This window comes from Brachyhypopomus gauderio, chromosome 12 (assembly GCF_052324685.1).
Source record: "Brachyhypopomus gauderio isolate BG-103 chromosome 12, BGAUD_0.2, whole genome shotgun sequence".
Taxonomy (NCBI): domain Eukaryota; kingdom Metazoa; phylum Chordata; class Actinopteri; order Gymnotiformes; family Hypopomidae; genus Brachyhypopomus; species Brachyhypopomus gauderio.
The window spans coordinates 10468156-10487783 of NC_135222.1; the positions used below are offsets into that span (position 1 = coordinate 10468156).

Genomic DNA, 19628 nt, shown 5'->3' on the forward strand with positions numbered 1-19628 from the left:
AGCATCACACATACCTGTACCTTATCTTACAGTTTTAATAAACCAAATCCATACATAACATATGTATATGCAACAATATATTGTACTATGTAACAAATGCTATAAATCCATACATCAGCAATTATGAATTTATGTATATTTGACTTAACAGGAACACATGAGCTTTCTAAGATTTCTTTCTACTCCTGTCTTTTAAAGCAACAGACACATTTATGTGCTTTGTGCTTTGAGGAGTTTTGATGGCAGTTTCATTGTAAGTCATGAAACTGTACTTCTGGCACAGTACATGCATAGTTCGTTCATTTTATGCTCATTTACGTAATCTGTGCATCTCGACAGTGGGACCGTGCTCGATTGTTAAGAGATAGCGCAGGATGTGTTCGAGTGCCACCTATTGGCCAACACGTGATTTGCAGCTGTTTTGGAAATAGGAAAGGCGAGCGTTCCTGATGGGTGTACTGGTGGTGGGTGGGTTGGGGTTGAGGGGGGCGGGTAGATGATGGTTATGCTGGTCGGGGGAGGGGGAGGTGGTGGAGCGGAATTAAAACTGCCGCAGTCGAACCAGTAGTAATACAAAGTGGTCTTTGATACTGTGTGTGATCTTTGAGTGTGAAAGAACTTCTTCGGACAAAAAAAGCGGGAACAGTAAGAGTCATGTCGAAAAACGTTCCTCAGACTCCTCATCTACATCTTGCGGAACTCACTGCTACGCAATTCATTGACATCTGGAATCACTTCGACAGCGACGGTGAGTAGATCGTCCCGGAAGAAGGTACACCCATCCCAATCAGACAGCACCGTCTCCGCCTCAGGTGTCCTATAATCCCCGCAGCAAGGAGCTCGATCAATAAGAAAACGGAGAAAGTTTTTTTAGACTTCGCCTTGATTGCAGTATAAAAATTATATGTCCGGAATAAGACCATAATTAAATAAGAGATAAATAAATGGAAGCTTGAGCATTGAGAAGTTGTTGTTGTTGTTGTTGTTGTTGTGGTTGGTGTTGTTGTTAGGGGTTTGAAATAGTCTCTAGACGTAGTTCATAAACAGCATAAATTGTTCAGCCATCAGTGTTCCGTAAGCAGCGCTGGGAGAAGAGATTCACAACACATGGGTGTCAGAAAAGAGTTCTGAAGTTGAATAACACTATATATATATATATATATATATATATATATATATATATATATATATATATATATATATATATATATATATATATATATATATAGTGTATATATATATATATATATAGTGTTATATATATATATATATAGTGTTATATATATATATGTACATGAGAAATTAACACCTTGCTTTCCCTACTCCAAACTAGTTGACTTTTCGATGTGCGACTGTCTGAGACTGTTCATAGATTAACACAGTGTTGTATTATAGTCCATCTTATTTAAACCTCGGTTGTTTTCTCGTCGTTAAGTTCTCTGTAAAGAAACAGCGGTAAATCACGTTCTCGTTCGCGTGTAATGCACTTTTACGCAGCAACATGCCTTCTGAATAATTCAGAGAATGTTGTAAGTGGGGCGCGGGGTTGATTGCTTATCTCTGCAAAGTTCTGAGCGCTGGAAATTACGCACCCCACGGTAGCCATTGATTGTGCGCACCGCGCAGGAACGGAATCTTTCCTTGAATGAATTAAGTGTCAATGAGGTTCAAAGAAGGGACGTGATTGACTGCCGTACGTACTATTTAATAACCCAGTAGGATGGTGACTGACCATCACCTACACCTAGCTGTGCATTTTGTGATTTGTAATTCTAGTTATATGGTAGAACATTTCCCACTGAACCCGAGGTGAAAAGGTTAGGTATTCCATACCAGTCTTTATTCATTGTATTTCTACCTTTTTAGTTAACAGCAGTATACGGGATTTGCTTCTCCGTTCGTTTTCATCCGTCAGCGAAAGGCGGTCACACCCGAGAGCGCGCGGAGATCCTGCGGCATCCCGGTCGCTACCGTCAGTTTCAATAGCTGCTTTTTGTAGGTCCCTTGAGACGTGAGTTCAACAGATACTGTCATGGACGTAGTTTTGATTTCATAAGTGGGGGGGACACAACCTGGGGTGGCGAACTGTTGAGCGGGGGGGGGGGGGGGGGGGGGTTGAATGAAAATTGTTGAGCGCTGTGAACAAAAATTGTTGAGCGGGGGGGGGGAGCTCGGAGCTGCATGATCCTAGTGCTAGATTTGTCGCTATTTGGATGTTGTTTTTTTAACCGTTAAAAAGTGGGGGGGACATGACTTCGTCGCTACTTAAATATTTGGTTTTAACTGTAAAAACTGGGGGGGACCAAAACCGGCTTTTGAAAAAGTGGGGGGGACATGTCCCCCCCGTCCCCCCCCCAAAACTACGTCCGTGGATACTGTATATTCCTCAAAGCCCCCGGGAAAACCCAAGCTGAGTGAAAAACCAAGTTAAACCTCAGAAAATGGGAAGGTTAAAGTCACTAAACTTGCGATTCAAGCAACATCAGATCAAATTATCGGTCATATTTTAAAAGAAGTGTCTTTATCCATAACTAGAATAGAATTCTACGAGCCTACATACAGAGGTGATGCATCAACTAATAATAATGTCTCACATTTGATTATATACGATGCTTGGTATTTATTTATTTACTTTTACAAGAGAGACCAATCGAAGCGCGCTGCTCAGTTTTTTAATTGCGTGGCGATAATTCGTGAGAATGAACCGGTTTGGTTTTGTTTGGTTCCTAGGTAATGGCTATATTGAGGGGAAAGAGCTGGAGAATTTTTTCCGGGAGTTGGAAACGGCACGTAAAGGGATGAACACGGTATGTTCAATGCATGTATAGCATTTATTACAATTTGAATAATTTGAACACACGTTCCATTATTTGGTATGATTACCATGAATTAAGTATTTTGAAATGAAATAGGCTACAGTTCTTTTGAAGCTGTAGTTAGATTGATTTATCAAATGAACACTTTTGTTTAAGTAGATTTTATAACTATCCGAATTTGTTCTGAAATAAATTTACAAAAAAGGTAGGAAATAACACATTACTGGTCACAATTATGTCTAGTGACACGATTTGTCTTACAGTACTCTCAGTAATGCAATGATGAAAAGTTATTGATTTGTTGTTTCTGCTCTACATTGTGTTGCCTTTTAAGTTTCTTAATTTGAGTACACATTTAGCCAAGAATGCATAATTGTATTTTTGTGGAATCTGTGCTTGGCAATATCAGGACCCTGCAAATGCTGCATTCAGAGAGAAGATGCAGGAATTCATGCATAAATTTGACCACAATGCAGATGGCAGGATTGATATGGCAGAGGTAAAGCACCCATTACTAACTTCCTGATTGACTTTTTTTGTAACTGTAATGCTGGTTTGAAGACTTGAAGAGGCACTAGTAGAGAGAACCGCTAACACGAAGAGAACATCAGACACCAAACTGGAGGAATGGAGATACAACTGGCAAAAGAAGGTTAGGGAGGAAGTTCACTCGATCCATGATGGAATAAGATATGGAAGGAGTGGAAAAGGGAAGAGGGATCAGGTCGATGATGATCACACATTAGTTCCCTTTCTTCCTTTGTCACAACCTTTCTCGCCATTGTAAAGCTGGGAGCATGACAAAACACTTGCAGGCCTTTACCGATAATATTTTAATCTCAAAGTGAGAATCAGAGCTGTTATACAGTCTAGAGATCAAAACCGAGATGGCAGCAAAAGTGGATGGTATAGTGGAACCTAACAAGGGGAGGAGGATCTGGGTAGGTGTTGCCGGGAATTCTGAGTATTAGAGTCTCTGGATCCATGCAGTATGATTGCCTACTTGGGCGTTTATATTACCACCTCCCTGCCTGGTTCATGGGCTTAGAGCTGTTTGACTCTATGGCTGCATCTCTTTCCTGTCTTTGTTCTGTCCATCACCTGAGTGACAAAAAGTGACATAGACATATAGCATCTGTTAAAAGCTTAGTTAACAAACATGGCAGAGATTATGAGGCATAAATTATGGGAGTTACCCACATGCCTGACAAAGATGGACCTGACATACTTCACTGCACTTATAATAATCATTAATTACGTCTATACTGACTTTGAGTCCCTAAGACCGAAGAGGAGAAGATCAGACATGCCCTCTCAGCTTTTTGTGCACTTTCATGCACTCTTCTTTCATCTAAACCTCAAATGCAAGGCTTGCTAAGGAAAGGCACCTCATTAAGTCTTTCAAGTTCTACTCTATGTGAGACTATGAGGCTAAGAACTATGACCTAAATTATCAAATAAAAGCCCCAGCAGAGACAGAGCTTGAAAACTATTATGAACTGTTTTTGTTTTTATCATGTGTCTTTTGCTTGTCAGACCATGGACCTTGAGCATGGGTTGAACTGCAGAGGTTAAGCACAGTTTAAAAATAATAGGGTGTTTGAGAGTAACATGCACAAAATGTATATAAGTTTGTATGTATATATGTATATAAATGTATATAATAATGCATAACCCTGCATTCCCATAAGTCTTGCAGCCAGGTTGGATGGAATCACCTAAAAAAAGATAAATAAATCTGATACTTAAGGTGCCAAGGGGTGTTCTTGCAAGAGACATTACCCACTATCCTGTTTTTTGTATAGGACTAATTAACAATTAGACTGCATTAAAGATATATTTTGCATGCCCATGTAAAAACACCAGGTTTAAACTCAGAGCTGCTGATCTATGTGGACTCTATGGTTCACGGTTTGTGAATGTTTAGTGTCTCTTCAGTGCTGGGGACTCTGCAGAGAGCACAAACGATAATTCAGGGCATGAAATTGGTCCTCTCATCCCTGTCCAGCACTTGCTGGCATGTAGGTCCTAAGCTAGTGTGGAAGGGTTTATGTGCAGACTGCATGATCTGTTTGGTCAATAGAGTGGTGCTGTCCGAGGTGCTGAAATCTCTTTCCATGCTCTTGGAGTCCAGCAGAGGGGTGATAGGTCGTACTACACCTTTACAGCATTAGAAGAGGGCTATTGGTTGTGTTACATTGCAATCAGTTGCATTTAGCATTAGTATGTATTTAGATATTGCCCTTTGTCTCGACTAAACCCTTCCCTCTCTCTCTCACTCTATCTCTCTTCCTCTCTGTCTGTCTTTCAGCTGGCCCAGATCCTGCCAACAGAAGAGAACTTTCTCTTATGTTTTAGAAAGTTTGTGGGATCTAGTGTCGAATTCATGGCGGTATACACACATACTCTGGTTTTCTTTGCTGCAGTGTCACATTAATATTCATCTTCAATATGAAGACATACACTATATTGCCAAAAGTACTCGCTCACCCATCCAAATGATCAAAATCAGGTGTTCCACTCATTTCCATGGACACAGGTGTGTAAAATTAAGCACCTAGGCATGCAGACTTTTTTACAAACATTTGTGAAAGAATGGGTTGCGCTCAGACCTCAGTGAATTCCAACATGGAACTGTGATAGTGCCACCTGTGCAACAAATCCCATTGTAAAACTGTCAGCTGTATTATAAGAAAACGGAAGTGCTTGGAAATGACAGCAACTCAGTAAACCAATAAGAACTGTATTTACAAACAATTATGACAGTGAACAAGTTCACAGCCATCGCAAAAGTAATGATGCTAATAATAATATGTAATTTCTTAGGCATGGAGAAAATACGACACGGACCGCAGCGGATATATTGAATCCAATGAACTAAAGGTAAATTAAGTAGACCAATTAGGACTCATCTATGGGTTATGTAATAGGGAATAAATGAATGCACCATTTCTGATTGAGATTTTCTTACTTCAGGGATTCCTCTGTGATCTCTTGAAAAAAGCTAATAGACAGTATGATGACAAGAAACTGAATGAGTATACCCAGACTATAGTAAGTACATTTGGCACTCTGGCAGGGGAGGTTGGGAGGGCGGTATTGTTCTAATGAGCACTGCATTATTGCTACCAAATATTGCTATGATTACACTAAATATAATCTTTCCTGCACTACCCTAAAGGAAAACATTTGACTAGATTAGTGTTTCAAGTGAAATGCAATACAGCACAGAATATTCCAGTTTTCTACAGCATATGTACACATATTTTCAGTGATGCTTATTCCCAGATTGTGTAATATCTATAACCATTATCTGCACAGCTGAAGATGTTTGATCTGAATGGGGATGGAAAACTAGGACTGTCAGAGATGGCCAGGTAAGAAACTGAAGGGAGGATACAAGTGTGTGTGTGTGTGTGTGTGTGTGTGTGTGTGTGTGTGTGTGTGTGTGTGTGTGTGTGTGTGTGCGTTATAAAGGTTTTTGGTGGTGCTTCTAGGTTACTCCCAATGCAAGAGAACTTTCTGCTCAAATTTCAGGTAAGATCAAATAACTTTCATGCTGCATCTTAGACAGATGTATTAGCATATAAACAAAGCCATACACCACACAAAATAATATACAAACACTGAGCAGAATGTACATTTTATCCTCTGCAGTCTGGATTGATAAGGATTATTTTAATCCTTATATGGTTATAGTAATCTCCATAGATTAATCTTGGACACAAAAAACAACTGTCTCAGCAGCCTGTCAACATTTTATCCTCTCCTAGTCCTCCCTTCCCATCACACTTTTTATCTATATATCATACAATATTATTTTAATATTTAATAGTTTGCAATATGAAACAAACCTTGATATATATTTTACCTTGATATATAGGTAAACGTTCTAGAATTTTAATCATTCTAATGGTATATTTCTGCAGCATTTGTGCAGCAGATAAAAATAGGCTTATAAATAATAATATTTTGCTTTTTGGATGCTTTGTAGAGGAGAAGGGTACAAATGTCATTTTCACAGATTAGGCTACTTAAAATGTCACAGAATAATATAATAGTCATGATAGTCATGATTAGAGATAAATTGCTTACTCTTAGTTTCATTGGTACACATTTCAACTGTAATCTCAAGGTTTCCGTACTGTGATATGTAAAAGCAAGTATCTACTTTTATCTTCTATTATCTTTACACATCCCATTCTCTCTCTGCTCATCCCTTACACACTTTCTCTCAGTGAATGAATGAATTAACATATTAACCTCTTGTCAATAGAGCTTTAAATTGTCTTCTGATGAATTTGGTGAGATATTCACTTTCTATGATAAGGTGAGAAATCCTGTTCTCTGATTCTGTGAAATTACTGTGCTGTTGTATGAATTTTTCTAAGTTTTAAACAAAACTGTATTATTAGCATTTGCCATTGTTTAGCACTCAGTGCTGTGAGGCTATATTGTTGTTTCTCACCAGGATAGTAACGGTTACATTGATGAACATGAGCTGGATGCACTGCTGAGGGATCTCTACCAAAAGCACAAAATGGTGACTAACGTGGCCTGAATGAGTGGATCCAGGGGTGGGGGAGGTTCCTACCATAGAAGCCCTTCATGAGACGTACAGTGCATAAATTATGTGGAATTACTGAAAAGTGATAATACCAAGTGAAACTACTGCAGAAATAGCGGGTAGAATTATGTGAATAGCTAACGAACTATAACTAATCATAGAAATGTGGAAGAAAACTACAAAGAAGGAGATAAGAAGCTAAGACATGTAGTCTTTTTGTTATGATCAGTGATTCTTGTTGATTCTTGTGTGTGTGTGTGTGTGTGTGTGTGTGTGTGTGTGTGTGTGTGTGTGTGTGTGTGTGTGTGTGTGTGTGTGTGTGTGTGTGTGTAAACAGGAGGCTGATGTACAAAGTCTGGCCAGTTCAAAGAAGAGCATCATGGCATTATCTGATGGAGGAAAGCTCTTCCGTACTGATTTGGAAATTGTGCTGTGCAAGGAGCCCTTTGTCTGATTTCTGACCTATTCTCACTTATGCTCTCTGACCTCGGATACTTTACTCCCCTCAAGCCTTTTTATCCAATCCTGGTGTATGTCCTTGCCCCACCACTTCCCTGTCCAATCAGGGAATCAAACATGCATAAGCTTTCTGATCTCTTAGGGCTTATCCCTCCCTGAAATGTGGCATCCTGATATATGTTCACATCTAGCTTGTATTTTTAATATTAGAACTGATTGTGATGGTATAGAAATGGATATGCATATATAATTTGTTTTTTGGTTATCTATGCTGTCTAAATTTGTTTTAATGAAATGCTTTTTAGTGAAACTATCCTTCTGAAGTGCAGAGGACCAATGTTAGACTGTGTTGTACTGGACTGTACTGGAGCAAGATTACGGTTGCCACCCCCCTTGCTATTTGGTTGTGTTAAGCTCTGGGTTACTCCCTCTCTTCCTCCCCTCCACCAACCCCCCTTGGGTGAGATGATAGGCTTGGACTGTATTGCGGTTATCTCTGAGAGCATTACTTAAATAAATATTTGAGGACAAATGTTATCCTCTTATGCTTCCACTACTGCTTCATATGGCCATACCCCCTCTCTCTATTTCTCTCAACACAATCCTCCCTCTTTTTTTCCTCTACTGTGTTTTTCCTGAAAACTGTATTATAACACCATGTGAGGTTCTGATCTTCTGAATCACCACTTTAAGTCCCCGCACTATTCTCCAAATAATAGTTTTGTGTTAACCGGCAAACTCACAACTGATAAGAAAACTCTATTTGCAGCATGTATGGAAGCCTGTGCTGGTGGGTTACACAGAAATAAAAAAGAAGAAAAAACCTTCCCAGAATGCAGGAACCTTTGTCTTCCCAAGCACCCAGGCCTTGTGACACCCCCCTGCCCCAGCCTTCCCAACCCCTAGAAAGTAACTATGAGAGAGGAGAGGAGAGGAGGATCCAGTGGATGGCAAAGCACACCCACAGTAATGTCCCACACTCCTCTGACCGTATCTTCGTTCCAGCCTCTGGTGCTTAAGAAAGCACATCTTGAGCCAGAGTTTGAAGAATTGCCAAACTCTTCCCATTTATCACATTTATCCTTCCACATTTATTTCTCGTGTTCAGAGGCTTGTTTTACTTGTTCTGCTTGTACACGCCCTACTCCTCTGACTCAGGTGATGCCCTCATGTATAAAATCTTTTTATGAGGCAATACCAGTGAGACTTATAGCTGTTCTAACTAGCATCTAACTTTATTACATGCAGTGTGAGAGTATTAATCAATTAAACATCAGCACATTCATCTTTGCATTATGTGTTTAAAGCAAAGCACACAAATGGACATCCAGAACCACTAAGTGGATTTAAAAGCACTTTCAGCAGTTAATGTTTGCCTGGTCAATCGCGTCATATGGGAACTTTATATACCTAGCTGACATGCAGATGATCCCGTCCAAAATAGCTGGCATGGCCCGGCTCAAAGATGACTGGGATATCCCCGACCGGTCTGCCAGTTCTCTTTGAAATTAGCCAGTCGCCAGGAAGCCGAGCGTTGTCAGCATGCTCAACTCCTCGATGTTTCTCTCTCCAAAACTGGACCCAACTCAGCACAGAGTTCCAAGAGGACAGCTCTTGGAAATCTGAAACGGCTTATAAGCCAGTCATCATCATGGGTCAAAAATCATAATGGTCACGGAAAATGCGCTCTCGGCGAATTCGGCCATTAGCTATATCTTCCAGTAATGCCAACGCTGCCATCTCCCAAGAACTCCAGTGGAACATTTCATGCATGTTTATATAATCTAGGCTAAGTGGAAACACGTTGAATAATTATTTCAGTAAGGCAATTAAATTGTCTGATTGATTTACTGTTTAATTGTCTGATTAATTTACTTTATTTTACACAATAAGGGCTTACTGCAATGTGTGCGTAAGGGATATCTTAATAGTTGTAATTTCAATGCATCACCTCTAAGTGTCGCTAAATGACGAAAACACATTAGAAACATACGTACGCCTGAAGAGAAAGTGTCGTGGGGGTACGCACTTTCTCAGCTGACCGTTTGCGTGAAACATAACGTACGTAATGTTTTTGTACGTACGCACCGTTAGTACATGATGCCCCTGGTTTAGACATTGGACCGTGCTCTTGGTTTCTCTCACAAACTGAATGTTTTATCTGATCATATAATAAGGAAGTGCATAATGGTTAATGGGTTCTTCTTTATTAAAAGACTAATTTAAGAGGAATCAATCAATTGATTAGAAGAGGTTTTTCCTGTTACATATTTATGTATATCTGTATTAATTTATTGTACATGAGACACTTTCATAATTTTACTCAATATCATGTGGATTTAATAGTGGTCCTGACTTTCTCTACATTAAGTGAATGGAATCTGACATTTGTATTGTATTCTACAAGCAAAACACTACAAGTATAGCAAAGTGAAATTGAAGGGAGTTGAAAGCTAACATAACACAAGTGTTTGTTTTTGGTAGTTGTACAAAGGTTTGACAGAGAATATGAATAGCAATCAAAAAATTCCAGCCAACGTCTGTCCATAATTTATGTTTTCCACTTTTCATTATATTTTTAAAAATCACTGCATAATTTAATGCAGACACAATGCTGTTAATCTAGCTACCCGAATCTGTTCCGAACCACAGCTCTTTCATAAGACGTGTTGGGTACTGAAACATGTGATGCAGTAATAGCAGAAAAATCTATAGAAGTGGGAAGTGGAAAAAACTAAATGGCGAGGATGAATATGCCTGTCAAGACTTCAGTTTGAAAGTCTGATGAAGCAAAAATAACAAACATCCCTATCTTACATAGCTGTTTAAAACCAACAAAACAAAAATACAGGTCAATGATGGGATAAGTTTTCTGTAAGCTAAATACAACTGCCATTATTGTACGTATCATCTTCTAAACGGCAGCATCGATCCACAGGTAGGATCGGACAGTTTGGTAACTTTTTCTTCCTGACTGCTGTGAATCGCGATTAGAACACCAATACCCATCATGCCCCACTGGATCACATGACTGTCACACATACGGCCGCTACGTAACTACAGACTTCAGGGAGACAAAAGAAACCCTGATAATCGAGCCGTTTAGCAGGCGTACACGGGTGTCGGCTGCTCAGTTGGTTGTCACAGTTAGAGAGAGAAGTCTCCAACAGGTCAGTAATTTGTTCTAGTGCTAATACATCATGGCACGCAGGAATTTCGGGGCCTGTTAACAAATCTTGCTACACTGCCGGATTCTGTTTTCATTAAGTTGTGAGACGTTCTTACATACGGCCTCTGTTTAAATGTTTCAGGTCGGGTACCAAAACGAGTGTGTTATCATTTATGAATGAGCTAATGTACTTGTTGTCGATATTACAAAATAAAAGCTGCGTCACTGGTTGTTTTAATTGTCTTCGTCTCGTAGCAATTAGACATAAAGTCCTGGCCAGTGGGGCGGGAGTTTTGCTGACTTTACACTTGATGCTGTCACATCACGTTTGACATTCGTAAGGACGGCGTTGTCTTGTACTCGCTGTGAACCTCCCTGTCTGGTTTGAGCCCTTTCACTCCGTGATCACTCTCAGCCGTGTGTGTTTTTGGCATTACGCCTATTGATTAGCCGAAACGTTCAACCTAATCACGTGGTTCGAGTCCAAAATTGATGTATTGTTGCATGGAGAAATGGTGAAACTTTAACCCTGCCGATACGTTACAGTTAAAATGGAGAAGCAATGCCTGACACACGCTGCTGTCTATAAGCAACGTTGCATTTTTCGTTTCCTCCACTTTAATTTGCAGACTATTGCACTATCGTTATGATAGGTCACCTGATATATGGTCATGAAAACATCTTTAACGGACAGATTTAGAAGAGAGAGCTGTACGTGTCACATCTGAACCCTGTTGATTCATTTTGTCTTCGTTAAACCTCTGAACAAATTGTGTCCATGTAATGTATAGAGTATATTGTATAGATAGTACAGCATAAGTTTCCCATTAATGTTTGACTGTAAAAATGTTTGTCTTTCATAGGTCCGAATACAAGTTGACTGACGGTCTGACTGCTCTGTTCTTGACCCACAACATTGTATGGACGTCCAGTAGACGTGTGAATGCATGTCTGTTTCTGTCTACATGGCATTCTTTTGCCTCCATGGTAAAATATCCTCTGTGTTACCTCTGAGTGTGAAACCCATAACCTTTGACCTCAGGCCTTGCCCTCTGCTACATGTTTGGATAAGACTGTTGGTCAGTGTGTGAAAACAGTAAGAGGAATGTCGCAGACGGACTTGGTCGTGAACGCAGACGAGGGTGATTGTGGTTACAGTGAAGATGCCGGTGAAAGGGCGCGGCTTTTACAGAGCCCCAGTGTGGATTCGATTCAGCCTACGGGCCTGACACAACAGCGCAAGGGTGGGACTTCATCGTTTGGAGCGGTCTTCATAGTGGTGAATGCTGCTTTGGGGGCGGGTCTTCTGAACTTCCCCGCTGCATTTAACATGGCTGGGGGAGTAATTGCTGGAGTGGTCCTGCAGATGGTGAGATGCATGCGCAAACACATTCTGCATAAATTGGTATCACACACTGCACATTGTCACTCTAGATCTGACACAGTAGATTGATGATGCACGTGTTTATTTGCATGTTGTTGTGCTCAAAGAATTTCTTTTTTCCCCCCCACTAGAGCTTATTAATCTTCATCATCACTGGCTTGGTGATCCTAGCGTATTGCTCACAGGTGAGCAGCTGTACTACTTCCTTTGGTAACACACACACACACACACACACACACACACACACACACACACACACACACACACACACACACACACACACACACACCCTGTCATACAAAGCTCTTTCTGATTTTTTAGGTTAGCAATGAGAGTACGTATCAGGAAGTGATCCGTGCTGTATGTGGGAAGGTTCTGGGTGTCATATGTGAGATTGCCATTGCCGTCTACACCTTTGGCACTTGCATAGCCTTCCTCATCATCATCGGAGATCAGCTAGACAAGTGTGAGTATCTTGCATATACAGTGATGTGCTTAAATATTATGACCTGGTAAACCAAATAATATCTATGATCTCCTAACAATGGCCCGGGTCAAGGTCTGTGACGTATTAGATGGTTAATGAACAATTAGTTCTCGGATCTGTTCTCGTGTGTTTGACACAACACAAATGAACAGATGTGAAGATCTAAGAGACTTTGGCAAGGGTCAGACTGATGATGAGGGGGGAGTTTGGGTGCTCCCAGTCAACAGTGTTGAGTACCTACTGACAGTAGTCCAAGGAGAAACTGTGAACTGATGACTGTGTTGGGCGGCAAAAGCTTGTCAGTGGGCCAAGGCAACAAATGTCCATCTTGTTCAAAATGGCCGAATGGCCTTTGTGGACAGAGGAGATTAATCAGGAGAGAAGTGTCCTCACACAGTGCATCACATCCATAGACTGCGGGTGGGTGAAGGCATTAAGTCATATGATGCCTTCTAGTGGCTGGCTGCAGTACCAGTTTGATCCCTTGTATGTAAGAAATCCCTTCATTTCATGAAATGTCCTCTAAAACTTCATTTCAAATTAATAATCTAATAATTTTTAGAGCAGTATGTCTGCCATTTATTTAAACTCCCCTCATGTTATTATTTCTCTCAATTTATTTCAGTGTTCTCTCAATATTTTTCAATAATTTCTCAATATTGATTCTTAAGGGAGTGTAGTGGTGAAGTGATTAACAGCAATTGGCTATGTTGGTTGAACCAGTAGCTACTGTTAATAGCTGACAGTTCGTATTGACATTTAAGATGCTTCATGTGAGGTTATCTGTTTATTTAGCTAACATTAAATGAAAGAGTCTCTTACGTTTTTGTGATGAAGAAATTAATAGTTTAATTCTCGAATACTGTCTATGGAATTTCAGCCAGTATACTCATTGTGGATGACCAGGGATCAATAATGTGTAAGAGAACATATGATGTTTGCTCCCTGCATAAAGAGAGAGGGGTCATGCACTATCAGAGTGGTTGGTGTTTGAGCAGAGATCTCGTCCCATCCACATATAGTCTATACTGAGGTTGTACAGATTTCATTTGCTGCTCAGGTGCACACGAGATGGAAGCTCATATTTCAGCCACCTCAGTGGCTTCAAACGGTCATAATGGGAGGCAACGGAGATGTACCATATATTCTTATATACAGCACAGATCGCACAGTGTTTGGAATGCAGTGTAGATGAAGCCTGGTCAGATGGCCTGTGCTAATTCCTGTCCACCATTGAAAGCACCTACAATGGGCAGTCAAGAGTCAGAATTGGACCTTGGAGCAAAGGAAGAAGGTCGCCTGGTCCAAGGAGTCTTGTTTTTCTTGTCCATCAGTTGGACATGTGCTCCACTTATCGAGGGAAATGAAGGATGTTGGGTGAGGACAAGCTATTTAGTAGTGTGAGGCTCAGGACAATGTTCTCCTGGGAATCCCAAGGACAGGCCATTCATGTTGATGTCAGCTTGATGCATGCCCCATGACTAAACATCGCTGTCCATAATGTAAACTCCTCCATAGCAGCAATGGTCCCCAATGACCTTGGCCTCATTTAGAAGGATAATGCACCTTGCCACACAGCATGCATTCCTCAATCCAAACGGGTCCTTGAGCTGTTTTGGGGCCATAAGGGGGACCAAATGAATAGGCAGGATGTCCTAATATTTCAGATCAGTGACGCGTACACACGCATGTGCATTCAAACGCACGCTAACCACATGTGTTTCCTGACAGTGATTGGTGCAGTGGCTCACGAGTCAGAGGCAGCAGTCAGCTCTCATTGGTACACGGACCGCAAGTTCACCATCACGGTCACATCAGTGCTCATTATACTCCCACTCTCAATCCCTAAGGAGATTGGCTTTCAGAAATATGCCAGGTACAGTTTCCTCAAATCTAACATTTCCCCGATTCACCTTTTAATTTTACCCTAATTTAACCTCTTGTTAACTTCTTCTTTAGTTGAAAAGATGTAGTATACATTTCTATAGTTGGTATGTAAGTCTTCCAACTCATCAGGGATCTTGTGTTGGCTGGATATGTTTGTGGCTCACTGGCTCTGACCCAGCAGTGACAATAATGCATGTAAGAACTTCAGTAATGCATCACTGCCTGTACTCGTAACAGCATGAGACTCCACTACCATAACATTACCATGTACATCATACCTACTGGGTTGGTACACTACACACAAAATATCTAGTCCACTGTGTTTTTGTGGTTTGATTTTGACGGGTGATAAATGGGTTTAGGGGGTTGCTGACAAGTGCTGTGCAGTTGTCTGTTGTAACTAATTTGCTGTGCAGTTGTCTGTTGTAACTAATTTGCTGTGCAGTTGTCTGTTGTAACTAGTGTTTATTCATGCATGGACTGACACTAGAACTCTTTCTAGCATATACAAAGCATTGTAGGGGATTCTTTTGAATACAAGTTATTTTTTTTGACTGCTTGATCTTTAGCACGCTGAGCGTGATTGGCACCTGGTATGTGACCATCATAATCATCATCAGATACATTTGGCCAAACGAAGAGGTTTCTCCTGGATTCATTCCAACCAGGTTTGCATTGCATATCACATCGTTCCTTTTTCAGTAGCGCATTATATAATGACCCTGCAGTTGAAATTGAAGCGCTTAATCAGGGAGTTGCAGCTGTCGTCACAGCAGTTTGGCCTGATGTAATAATATGAACATTTTCTGGTGCTTCTTCCAGCCCTGCATCCTGGACTGATGTGTTTAACGCCATGCCGACAATTTGCTTTGGCTTTCAGGTGTGTTTGTGTCCCTGAGACGCAGTGTGCATGTGGGAATCATTGTAATCGATGAACCAGTGTTGTAATGGAAAGGGGAAAAACATTCCTTTAGAATGATCTCCTTATTGCCGTCTCCTCCCCAACACAGTGTCATGTCAGCAGCGTCCCAGTGTTTAACAGCATGAAGAAGGCTGAGCTTCGGTCCTGGGGTGGTGTGGTCACATTCAGCATGCTGATCTGCCTCTTTGTTTATACAGGCACAGGTGTGTGTGTTTGTGTGTGTGTGTGTGTGTGTGTGTGGGGGGGGGGGGGGGGGGGGGGGTATTGTAAATGTGGCCTTGAGCATAATTCGGTACGTTACGTTTGAAAACTTTTGTTTTTTATTATCGAGGAGCAGTATCAAGTATTAACATGGGATAATGTTGCATCCAAAGTTGTAACTATAGAATTGAATCATAATTTTTTAATAAAACAATATCAAGCTTGGTCAGCCAGCAGGTTAAAATAAGAAAGGGAAGTATGTATTCTTTTTTGAGTACAATGCAGCAGTCTTGTCTTTGACACCAAATCTTAATCTCTCACGTCTTAGAAAATGAAAGACATCCTGGTTGGGTAAAGCTGCAAAAGTACCATCTTTATATGTATGTACTCCCTCCCCTTTGAGATGATTCAAGATTTGATTGGTGCTGCTTTTGTTGTAGGAGTGTGTGGTTTCCTGTCCTTCGGCTCAAATGTGAGCCAAGATGTTCTGATGTCCTACCCATCTAATGACGTGGCCGTGGCCATCGCCAGGGCCTTCATCATCATCTGCGTGGTCACCTCGTATCCCATACTGCACTTCTGTGGAAGGTAACCAAGGAAAATGTGTGGGAGTGTGTGCTCATGTACAAAGACTATATTGTGTAAATGGTTGAATGTACACATTCATCATGACATTTGCGTAATGGATGTAGTGTACTTTTTGTTGTATATGTAGCTGTGTGTGTGTGTGTTGGTAGGGCAGTGCTGGAGGGTCTCTGGCTGCGTTTTAAGGGGGAGGAAGTGGACACTGATGTGGTGAGGGAAAGGAGACGAAGGTTGCTACAGACTCTCGTCTGGTTCTGCCTCACCATCCTTCTTGCCCTCTTCATCCCCGACATCGGCCGTGTCATCTCGCTCATCGGTGGCCTGGCCGCCTGTTTCATCTTTGTGTTTCCAGGTACAATCTTCTACTCATTATTAGTGAGTTGGTGTCATGTTAAGATTAACACCATTAACATTCTCAGCACTGTGTCTCCTAATCTTAGTTTTGCGAGTAATGTATTAATCAAGCTTTGAGTCTTATAATATTGTATTTGGTTTGATGTTTGCTTTCTTTTCTGTAGGGCTGTGCTTAATTCAGGCCAAGCTCTCGGAGCATGATGTTAGATCAGCCAGGTAAATACATTTTCTCTGGTTATTAATTGTAACCAACCATATATGTGTGTGTGTGTGTGTGTGTGTGTGTGTGTGTGTATTTTTAATGGTTAAATTGCTCTTATATTGTAGCTGGAAGGGACTAGTGACATATGGAGTCATCCTGGTTACAATCGGGGCCTTCATCTTTGGTCAGACCACCACTAATGCCATCTGTCAAGATATCAACCATTCCAGCAGCTTATAGCCAGAAGGTCCTGGTAAGGTCCCCATAGACCTTGGCAGGCAGAAACAAAAGGTACGTCACTTGGCGCAAGGGTCCAGGTTGTGCCTGCTGCTTTTGCACTGACCACATTCTCTAAGTGATTTTAAATGTGCAATTGTATCAAGACACTCAAAATAAGCCTACAGGGTCCTACCTCTTATGAAAGCTGGAAGCCGACAGCATGAAGCATGAATACATTTTTTGCGGGGGTTATTTTTGCACTAATACAAACACTGAAACATCTCAGGTTCAGTGTGCAGGGCGGTTCTCATACTCTGAGAACACATACTGATGGGAGTTAAACGGTTTGTGGGAATAGGTTTCCTTGAACAATTTTTTTTTGTATATCATGTTTTGTCTGTGTTCATAATTTTGTGCCATTGTAGATGATTTCCTTGCCAGGCTGAAGATCTCCCATTTTTAATAGTAAGCAGTATAATTTTACTTGAGTTTGATTCAGGTGAATTGAATATAAATGGAAAAGCAGTTTTTAGGGGTCTTGAATCCATAAAACATCTTAAGCAAAATTCTCAAGAAAACCCCTATATATCATGTTGAGAAAGCACACTAAGACCTGAAGGTCCTTGTTAAGTGTTTTCTTAAACTTGTCACATACCTTCCCTTTCCTCTCAAAAATGGGTGTATGTTTGTGTCTTATAACACATCTTGTGTTCTAGTACAATAAGAAACATGTGAAGTCACTTCATCTCTAGATCACTAGAGTACTGTGATAAGAAGAAACAAATCCATTTAAGAAGCAAGGGATCATATGTTGATGCCAGTATGAAATGAGTTTTTCCTCTGGAACGGTCAGGTTTTGGGTGTACTTTAATTTTTTTTGGTCATGTTCATAAATTCACTGTTTACAGAGTGGCAAGAGCAATGTGGAAGCACAATTATGATTTCACCAAAGTCAAAGCTACAATGGTTTATTATTTTGCATGACTGACATGATAGAGATAAATTAAATATTAATAAAATGTTACATAAAAAAAAACTTTGAAAATGTATGATTTTACATAAACAAGAGGATGTAAGAAAACTAGCTGCTTGAGATACTTGTTTTAAAATATAAAAAGTTGTTGCTTTGTGAAAGAATCCTGTCTAATCTGACCACTTTTAGCCACTCCCCAGACTTTTAAATCCATGTCACTTTGTTACTGTATTAATTAACTTGATGAAGCAGTTTGAAAACTGGTCAGCAATTTCATTATTGATCAATGTTCTACTAAAAAGATGTCAAAAGTTTACAGTTCTTTGTAATCGCCAGTAATGCACTTTTGTTTGAAATCAATAAAGGGAATTAATTCAGTCCAACATATGCTATTATACATAATTTTTACTATACACAAATACATGCCCTTGAATAAGGCAGTGGGTGGATAAGACTTATAGTGGTTTCTGCTTATAGGTGATCTGTGTCTTTGTACAGAGGAAATCACATAGTGGGACCAAATGTCCAGGGTTCACCTCTGACTTAAAGGTTGTTGTGTATCCACTGGTTATTTTATTATGACTGTCATTCAATGAAAGCTCAGAGGCATGCACATCTGCACATAATATCCAGTTGAGTCATTAAGAGAATCTTATGATAATGAGGCTCCAGTTCACAGTTTGCTTTAGAAAGTTCAGTGATTAATAGCCAATCGGGTACAGGTAAGAGAAGTCTTACCTGTGGCAGTAACATTGGTAAAAACTGGCCCGACACTAGGCTTTAAAATCTTGTTTCCATTTGTGTAAAGGGAGTTCAAACTGATTAACTCATGTTAATCCTATGTCAAGTGCAAGTTGGTCCATGACCAAAAGGAATATCTGAACAGAAAACTGGTATTTTCTTATGCTCACAGGTTTTTGTGCCCCTTTATTTGACCACGTCACTCTGAGATTGACCCATCCCGATTACAGGGGAAACAGCAATATACAGGGGATAAAGGCATTTTCATATCAAATACACACACGGATACTTGACACTAAACAGATATAACCCATGGAAGTAAAATAAAACTTTAAATTGACTGACTTCCAATTAAGCTGAGCCTTAGAATAGCTGTCATGCAGCAAGATTACATCACTTATATCTTCACACAATACGAACAAGAAACACCACGGTGTCTAATAGTCATAGGCTGTATCAGCAACTGCTGTGCTGATATTTTTTTTTCTCCAATTAGCCATCTCATTTTTGCATGAATTTCGCATTTTTATAGTCACATCCTGTTCCAGGGAATGTCTGGAGTTTACTGTGAAATTACTGCCGAGCTAATGACTGCAGAAAACGTTATGCACTGCAAAACAGTAAATTCGTTAAAACAACATTCTCGATGCACGCTCTGGAGT

At 40.4% G+C, this 19628-nt stretch overlaps 2 protein-coding genes across 4 annotated transcripts; both read left to right on the top strand.

Annotated features, from left to right (window-relative positions):
• Nucleotides 1–542: 542 nt before the first annotated feature.
• Nucleotides 543–8527, top strand: calb2b (calbindin 2b). 2 transcript variants are annotated; one of them, XM_077024105.1, is made up of 11 exons: nt 543–748; nt 2731–2807; nt 3226–3315; nt 5128–5208; nt 5643–5699; nt 5793–5870; nt 6138–6193; nt 6314–6353; nt 7093–7146; nt 7288–7359; nt 7721–8527. In XM_077024105.1, the coding sequence occupies exons 1-11, from the start codon at nt 655–657 to the stop codon at nt 7835–7837; spliced, it is 816 nt and encodes a 271-aa protein (XP_076880220.1). In that variant the 5' UTR covers nt 543–654; the 3' UTR covers nt 7838–8527. The 2 variants fall into 2 exon arrangements, with proteins under 2 accessions (XP_076880220.1, XP_076880221.1); XM_077024106.1 differs by lacking the exon at nt 543–748 and adding an exon at nt 1883–2011.
• A 2339-nt stretch (nt 8528–10866) lies between these two features.
• Nucleotides 10867–18608, top strand: slc38a7 (solute carrier family 38 member 7). Of its 2 annotated transcripts, XM_077023100.1 has the most exons (13): nt 10867–11012; nt 11875–11998; nt 12170–12380; nt 12527–12580; nt 12717–12861; nt 14614–14758; nt 15339–15437; nt 15592–15649; nt 15780–15894; nt 16333–16480; nt 16630–16829; nt 16996–17047; nt 17159–18608. In XM_077023100.1, the coding sequence occupies exons 2-13, from the start codon at nt 11955–11957 to the stop codon at nt 17271–17273; spliced, it is 1386 nt and encodes a 461-aa protein (XP_076879215.1). In that variant the 5' UTR covers nt 10867–11012; nt 11875–11954; the 3' UTR covers nt 17274–18608. The 2 variants fall into 2 exon arrangements, with proteins under 2 accessions (XP_076879215.1, XP_076879214.1); XM_077023099.1 differs by having other exon boundaries at nt 10897–11012; nt 11875–12380.
• Nucleotides 18609–19628: the final 1020 nt, after the last annotated feature.

Bases quoted from the DNA above. Each gene is read 5' to 3' on its own strand.
- calb2b (XM_077024105.1), top strand. From the start codon at position 655: ATGTCGAAAAACGTTCCTCAGACTCCTCATCTACATCTTGCGGAACTC. The intron at 749-2,730 runs GTGAGTAGATCG...TTTGGTTCCTAG, and splicing joins GAATCACTTCGACAGCGACG to GTAATGGCTATATTGAGGGG. The intron at 3,316-5,127 runs GTAAAGCACCCA...TCTGTCTTTCAG, and splicing joins GCAGGATTGATATGGCAGAG to CTGGCCCAGATCCTGCCAAC.
- slc38a7 (XM_077023099.1), top strand. From the start codon at position 12,117: ATGTCGCAGACGGACTTGGTCGTGAACGCAGACGAGGGTGATTGTGGT. The intron at 12,581-12,716 runs GTGAGCAGCTGT...CTGATTTTTTAG, and splicing joins TCCTAGCGTATTGCTCACAG to GTTAGCAATGAGAGTACGTA. The intron at 15,895-16,332 runs GTGTGTGTGTTT...CTTTTGTTGTAG, and splicing joins CTTTGTTTATACAGGCACAG to GAGTGTGTGGTTTCCTGTCC.